This window comes from Macrosteles quadrilineatus, unplaced genomic scaffold (genome assembly GCF_028750875.1).
Source record: "Macrosteles quadrilineatus isolate MER2022 unplaced genomic scaffold, UCM_ALF_1.0 Scaffold_5__1_contigs__length_97177068, whole genome shotgun sequence".
Lineage (NCBI taxonomy): Eukaryota > Metazoa > Arthropoda > Insecta > Hemiptera > Cicadellidae > Macrosteles > Macrosteles quadrilineatus.
In genome coordinates, this window is record NW_026542598.1 from 23,842,600 (window position 1) to 23,851,062 (window position 8,463).

An 8,463-nucleotide genomic window follows, 5' to 3' on the forward strand; every position below is an offset into this window, starting at 1 on the left:
GTGCCTAGTTTTTATTGTTTTTAATCCTTTAATTTGTCCATCAACGTTTGTTATAACTGTTTCTATCTCTTGTTAGCAGAGCCTAGTCTACTGTTGTTTATATTTGATATATATTCAATCTAGTGTCAACTAACAATATTCTATTTTCCTAGGTTTTAATACTAGCTGATTGGTTAATTATTTATTGTTTTTCTGTGTGAGTCAGTTGTACATTTTACGGTGGGGCACACGGGAGGGACTAAGGCTAACATATCTTGTAGTGTCAGCGTTCGCCGCTAGAACTACTAAGTTGAAAAAATTTAAATTATTTTTTATTTTTATTTTTAGTTATAAAACTAACTTTTTAATTATAAAATATTGTTTTAAAATTATAAAATGAATTTTAATTCTTAAAATTAAACTGTCATAACATAACCTAACCAACCAGACTTGCTGATAATATAAAAACGATGTAAGATAAAAATCTAATTAATGATTACTTATAATTTTTAATTAATTATAAAATTAATTTTAAAATTTAGTATTATAAAATTAAACTGTCATAACCTAACCTAACCAACCAAACTTGCTGATATGAAAAATTTGTTGACATAATGTTAGTGCTGCCAACGGGATGCGAACCCGGGACCTCCTGAACACCAATCCGAAACGCTACCAGCTATGCCACGAACGCCGCTGAAATCGCATCGTTTCATTACGGTAATCGTGTCGCCTCAAGAGAAGACATTAGCCACTAGAGATATGACGTCACTACACCTTTAGCCTTAGTCCCTCCCGTGTGCCCATTCCGTACACTTTAATGTTTTGTTTTAGTGTTTGTAGCCTACTTTTTACAATGTTAAAATATATTTCTCAAACGCTTAAAGTTTATTTAATTTAGACACAACATTGGCGACGAGGATGAGTGAAATACTTAAGCTTAAAAAGGTATTAACTGCAAGCAAAATTCAAATTAGCAAAGCTTACAATGCAATTGTGCAAAATAAAACTGTGAGAGAAGACATGAGTAGTGATGAAGTCACAGTGCGGTTGTCCTCATTACGGACATATTGGAACAGATTCGAAAATGCTCAATCTGAACTTGAATCTTTAGTTGATGAAGAAGATATTGAGCAATTAGCAACTAGTAGAAGTGAAGTTGAAGAGCTGTACATTACAACCGAAGTGGAGTTGAGAAACAAACTGCAATCCCCAACCACAGTTATGAATCAGTCTTCGGTAGGTTCACACCCATCTGTTACATCAAATATTGCTTTTGTTCCATTCGACGAAGGAGAATCATTTACAAACTTTATCAAAAGATTTGAAAACTTTATTTCCTTGAATGAAATTTCTGACGATAAAATAAAACTTTGCACATTACTTGCAGTGCTTCCACCAAAACTACATGAACAGCTTCAAGACCTGGTTTCTCCAGATGATCCATACAAAATGGATTACAAAAATGTGGTAACAGTATTGAAGGATTATTTGGAACCGTTACCTAGTGTTATATCTCTTCAACACAAATTTTTGTGCCATGTTCAGCAAGACGAATCAACGATGGATTTTTCAATGGAACTGAAGAGACTAGCAAAGGATTGTCGCTTTCAATGTGAATGTGAGAAATCTGTATCAGACATGTTACTAAGAATGCAGTTTGTTAGAGGACTTAAAGATAATGATGTAAGAGGGCAGTTACTACAGAAAGAAACAAGTACTTTCAAAGATTCAGTGCAAGCTGCAATTTCCTTTGAATCCTCGAGACTTGAGAGCAGCATTATATCAAATCCTACAACAGCTGCTGTTCTTAAGCTAACAGGAAGCACTGAAAGAAAGAAGCCGGAACAACAACAATATGCAAGCAAAGGACCAACCAAGAAGACCGAAAGATATCATACTGTTCACTCTACATTTGACCAACTGCGTGGTCGATGCTATCGATGCGGGGATAAGTTCCATAAAGCTGATAGTTGCAGGTATAAGGATGAACTCGCCTTTGGCTCGCTGGGGGCTCCGCCCCCAGGCCCCCTTTTTTGGTTGGGGGTAAATAGAAATGGGCCATGGCGCAAGACCTGCAATTGAGCCAAATTTAAGATCTTTAGCTATTTTAGAAGTGGGTAAAATTGATTTTGACCGATGGACCTGTAGGAATAACATTGGGGGGGGGGATTCTATATTTCGTGGGGGTGGGTGTTATATTTGTAAAATGTCACTTTTCGGAAAGGGCGCAAGATCTACAATCATTCAAAATTTCAGATATCCAGTTAATCTAGAAATGTGTAAACGTGATTTAGACTTATTTAGATTTAGATTTATGCACCTGTAAGAATAACATTGGGGGGATTTAATATTTGGGGGGTGGGGGTTGTAAATACGATGGGGGATAAAACCTTAAGTAAACCAGAGTAAATCTATAGCATGAACGGACCATGGGAACGGGGACTTATGGTGGTTTTTATGGGGTAAATGTGTTCTCCATAAGAATAACATGGGGCTCGTAAAAACTTTCAAATGTTGACATTAAACCTAAGTTTTGGGGGTTAAGGAGTGAAGTTACGAAAAAAACACGTACCGTGTAAAATTTAAATTAAAGTAAGGAGAATACAAAGCAATAATAATATTTGCAAAAAGGAATGATTTAAGTATGAAAAAATAGCGAAAACCGGTAAAAAGTTGAAAGAAATTTACCAAATTTTGAAAGTAGGGAGTTTTTTGAACCCGAAAGAGTGCGATTTTCGGAAAACACCTATGAGGACTTTGTAGAAAATTTAATTCCTGTTCCTGGATATACTTTCAAATCTTTTCTAGCTCTTACTATTTTCGAGCTAAATCCGTTTGAAAAAAACGTGTTTTATCGTTTTCAGAGGTCCGCCATTTTGGATTTTGGGGGGGGGGGTTAAAATTTGAAAATGGGACTTTTGAAAATTTCACCATTAGCTTATGATCCCTTACTACAATACTACCAAATTACAAGTCTCTAGCACATTTCTAACAATTCATATGGCCATACCAAAGTCATTATATTTCAATCTTATTCTCCATAAGAATAACACGGGGCTCGTAAAAGTGGCAGAAAACCTTCAAATTTAGAGATTAAAATTAAGTTTTGGGGGTCAAGGAGTAAAGTTACGAAAAAACATGTAATGAGTAAAATTTAAAGTAAAGTAAGGAGAATACAAAGCAATAATAATATTTAAGTATGAAAACATGGCGAAAACCGGTAAAAATGTAATAAAAATTTACCAAATTTTGAAAGTAGGGCGTTTTTGAAGCTGAAGGAGTGCGATTTTCAGAAAACACCCAAGAGGGTTTTGTAGAAAATTTAATTCCTGTTCCTGGATATACTTTCAAATCTTTTCTAGCTCTTACCGTTTTCCAGCTACATCCGGTTGAAAAAACAGTGTTTTTTTCGTTTTCATAGGTCCGCCATTTTGGATTTTTGAGGAGGTTAAAATTTGAAAATGGGACTTTTGCAAATTCCACCGGTAATAAAAGATCTCATACTACAATACTACGCAAATTTGAAGTCTTAGCACGTTTCTAAGCGGTTCATATGAGAGTACCAAATTCGGTATTTTTCAATGTTATTTCCCATAAGAATAACATGGGGGGGGAAATTCGAAATTTCGGGGGGGTTAAAATTTGAAAATGGGACTTTTCGGATTTTTCCCGGGGGTTTGGGCACTAGACCTACGACCACCGAAAATTTCAAGTCTCTAGCTCATCTAGAAGTGGTCTAGAATTTGTATCCCTTAGTTACATATGCGGGATTATAGTATTTAGATTCTGCAATTCTTGTAATAAGGTTGGTCACTTAGCCAGGGTCTGCATGGCAAAGAACAGAGCTAGGCATATCAACCAGATCGAGGACAGTGAAAATTTAAATGATATTGATCACGCAACGTACGACACATATAAGATACAAATGAATGGTTCTGACAAGTTCATGGTTGAAGTTACATTAGAAGGAAAACCAATTCAAATGGAATTGGACACAGGAGCAGCTTTATCGTCGATATCATACAAGGATTATAAGAAACTAAATTTGAGTAAAAAACTATTTCAAACTCACGTACAACTAAGAACTTACACGGGCGAACTTATAAAACCAAAGGGGGTAGTGTATGTCGAGTTTAGCTTCAAAGACAAAGCATACTTTGGCAAGCTGTATGTAATTGGACAAAATGTTGAACCTATTTTCGGAAGAGAGTGGCTTAGGGAGATTAACTTAAAAATTGGAGATATCAGAACTATTCAAGAAAACTCGTGTGATCTTTCTAAACTCCTTACAGAATTCTCTGATGTTTTCAAAAAGGAAATTGGATGTATTCCGAACGAGAAGGTTCATTTATCCCTTCAAGAAGGTTGCGAGCCCATTTTCATCAAACCCAGACAAGTTCCATACTCACTTAAAGGAAAAGTAGAAGACGAACTCAATCGACTAGAGAATGCCGGTATAATCACTAAGGTGAACAATGCTCAGTGGGGAATGCCAATTGTCCCAGTGGTTAAACCCAATGGATCTGTAAGAATATGTGCAGACTATAAAACTACACTGAATAAGGTGATACAAGACGACAAACATCCAATACCTAGGATAGAGGACATTTTCGCGGAAATGAATGGCGGGAAGCTATTTTGTACATTGGACATAAGCAATGCTTACCTGCACATGCAAATGGACGAGGAAAGTTCAAATTTGCAAACTATAAGTACTGAAAAAGGTCTTTACAAAGTCAACAGGATGATGTTTGGGGTTAAAGTAGCACCATCAGTATGGCAAAGGTTCATGGACAGAATACTACAAGGAATTAGCGGTGTTAAATGCTTCTTTGACGACATTATCATACAAGGATCGAATTATGAAGAAACTGTGCAAAGATTGAAGCTAGTCCTTGATAAAATAAGGGAACATGACCTTAGATTGAATTTTGAAAAATGTAAATTCTTTCAGAAAAGGATTGCTTACTTAGGTCATACAATTGATGAAAATGGACTTCAAAAGGGGTCTGAAAAGGTAAAAGCAATTGTTGAAGCAAAGCGACCTCGTGATGTCAACCAATTACGTTCTTTCATAGGTTTGGCAAACTACTACAATAAGTTCATACCCAAACTGGCAGAGAAACTAAACCCATTGAACAAACTCTTACAGAAGGGCAAGAAATTTGAATGGACTGATGAATGTGAAAGAAGTTTTGAATCTGTTAAATTGGATATTGCCAAAGATGAAACTCTAATCCATTACAATCCGTCATTACCTTTAATACTGTCAACAGATGCATCACCAACTGGCTTAGGAGCTGTAATTTCACACCGGCTAAAAGATGGAACAGAAAAGCCAATTGCCTTTGCATCTAGGTCACTAAGTAAAAGTGAGAATCAATACAGTCAAATTGACAAAGAAGCGACTGCCATTTATTGGGGTGTGAAAAAGTTCTTTCCATACTGCTATGGCAGAAAATTCATTCTTGTCACAGACCACAAACCTCTTGTATCTATTTTTCATCCTTCAAAATCCCTACCTGCAATGTCAGCTACACGTTTGTTAAATTACGCTCTTTTCCTTGCTGGTTTTGACTATAAAATAGAATACAGAAAAACTTCAGACCACTCCAATGCAGATTTTCTTTCAAGATTCCCAGTAGAAAAGTTAGAAGAAGGTGAAGATCTCTATTCAAAATTTCAGATGAATCAAATATCTATGCTGCCACTTACCAAAGAGACAATTGCAGAACATACAAAGAAGGATACATTTTTCTCTAAAGTCAAGACAGCCCTTGAAAATGGAGATGATCTTGAGACAATGGGACTAAACAACAACGAGTACACATTACACAAAGGATGTGTTTTTCGAGGTATAAGGGTTGTGATACCTTCAACTCTTCAGAAAGAAGTACTCAAAGAACTACACGTGGGCCACCTTGGGATGACAAAAATGAAAGCAATGGCAAGAAGCTATTTGTACTGGAAGAATGTGGACAGAGACATTGAAGAGTTGGTCAGAAACTGTAAGATATGTTCCCAGAAGAGAAATGAACCTCCAAAAGATAGGAATCACCCTTGGGAAGAACCATCTGGACCATGGGAGAGAATACACTTAGATTTCCTTGGGCCCATGAATGGAAATTACTTCCTAGTCATCATTGATGCCCATACTAAATGGCTAGAAATATTGCATACAAAATCGACAACAGCAGAATGGTGTATCAAAAAGTTACAACATCTATTTACAACGTTCGGTCTTCCAGTGACAGTCGTTACAGACAACGGGACACAATTCACCAGCACAGCTTTTCAAAACTATTTGAAAGAAAATGGAATTTGTCAGAGAACATGCGCACCATTTCATCCTTCTAGCAATGGACAAGCAGAAAGATTCGTACAAACAGTGAAGAAGGGGCTAAATTCAATGGTGGGGGAGAGAGGTGACATACAAACTAAGATCGACGCATTAGTCACACAGCTGAGGAAGGCACCAAGCTCTACAACTGGAATGTCTGCATACAAGATGATGTTTGGCAGAGACATCAGAACTAAACTAAACGTCATGTCAGATAAAACAGAAAGGTTTAGCGTCAAAGAACAAAGGAAGATTGGAAGACAGTTCAGTGTGGGACAAAAGGTGCAAGCAAGGAACTATACATCCAAAGAAAAGTGGAGGTTAGGAGAGATCATCAGTCGAGTGGGCAACGTCATGTACAGAATAAAAATGGACAATGGATTGATATGGACCAGACACACTGACCAGATCCTTCCTAAGAATTAAGAGGGGAGAGTTGATATATATTCAATCTAGTGTCAACTAACAATATTCTATTTTCCTAGGTTTTAATACCAGCTGATTGGTTAATTATTTATTGTTTTTCTGTGTGAGTCAGTTGTACATTTTAATGTTTTGTTTTAGTGTTTGTAGCCTACTTTTTACAATGTTAAAATATATTTCTCAAACGCTTAAAGTTTATTTAATTTAGACACAACAATATTTTAATCGTCCATCAACGTTACTATGAACTATATTATTTCATATTATGATTTCCATAGCATGTAGCATGAACTATATTATTACTGCGTTTAAATTCACTTTGTTCATTTTGTCTTTGATGCTCTATTTTTGTGTTATTTGTGTGTCATATTAATTGCACCTGCAACTGAATCAACTTAAATTATTGAATCTATAGTTGTTATTATTGCATGTAAGCGGCTTTGAAAGAAAAATGTATCATAATATTCTGTATACTTAATCAAACATATTTTGTAAAATGGCGATTGCCGTATGTACGAATAAAAAAACGTTTGTTGCAATTTTTATTTTCTTATAAATTGTTATCTTAATTTCTGTCATCAGTATATTGTTGTTGGTTCATATAATTTATTCTTTGTTAAATTATCATTTTCATTTATAAAATTTAATTATTGTTAAATCACATTCCATACTGTCAGGTAATCCACAGAGCTGACACCTCATAAATGAGCATATTAGCCCTTTCGTGCCCAATGCCCAATGATAACTTTTTTGGTAGGCACTTTTTCACCTCAAATTAGTTGACGAATATCGAAACTGGAAAATCGATACTTTTACAGCTCGATTGTTTTTAGAATTTAGTACATCGCGCTATCGATAGTCCACTCGATACACACAGTAATTGTATCCTTTCCCGTTCTCCTTTGACTTGAATGGACTTGACAGTTTGACTTAATGGTAGTGGTAGATCATTAGAATTGTAGCGCCTAGAGACATAATGTCAATTTTAAGAGAATACATAAATTTGTTAATACCTTACGAACAAATTCTTCTTCAGTTTCTATTTATCAGTAGATAGTAATGGGAATAAAATTCAATGTCAACAGTGGAAAAGCTTATTGCTAAGGTTATGTTCATTGACCAAAATTTGTTTTAATAAAAAACTGAATATCACCAGATGGAGGCCATTTCTATTACCTAATTTGTATTATTATTGTTAGTATCAACCCAGCTCTTGTAAAAAATGCCAAAATTCCCCTCCTTCCTGAGAGGGTGTGTAATTTACTCTTTTCTAACTCTTAAGACTAATTTTAAAGCATAATGATGAATTAAAAATTACAAAATTATGACCTTGCTCACAGTTCTTAGAAATTTTATTCCTGATTCCTTCATTAATCTTATTTTTTGTCTGGAGGTCGATATGATTATAGTATCTACTCAAGAGCATTGAATTGAATGTAACAGTAACTTATTTAGTATCAATTTATTCAGCTCAAGGGGTCTATTTTATAAGAGGCCCACCACTTAAAAGGTTTAACTTATATTTTAAAATTTAATAGCCTATTGAAAGTTAAAATTAAAGCCATTGAGTTTTGTAAAACTTCTTAGTCAGTCTCAGTCAAACCAATAATATTTACTCTGATTCCGATTCAATTACTCTAAAACAATCGAGCGGTAAAAGTATCGATTTTCCAGTTTCGATATTCGTTAACTAATTTGAGGTGAAAAAGTGCTCTCCA

The 8,463-nt window shown here is 35.2% G+C and overlaps 1 protein-coding gene across 1 annotated transcript; it reads left to right on the top strand.

Moving 5' to 3' along the window:
* The first annotated feature begins 1,002 nt into the window (after positions 1 to 1,002).
* On the top strand, positions 1,003 to 6,748 carry LOC128995483 (uncharacterized protein K02A2.6-like). The gene is made up of 3 exons (XM_054420502.1): positions 1,003 to 1,218; positions 1,528 to 1,958; positions 3,805 to 6,748. Exons 1-3 carry the CDS (start codon positions 1,003 to 1,005, stop codon positions 6,746 to 6,748), a joined length of 3,591 nt encoding a protein of 1,196 aa, XP_054276477.1.
* Positions 6,749 to 8,463: the final 1,715 nt, after the last annotated feature.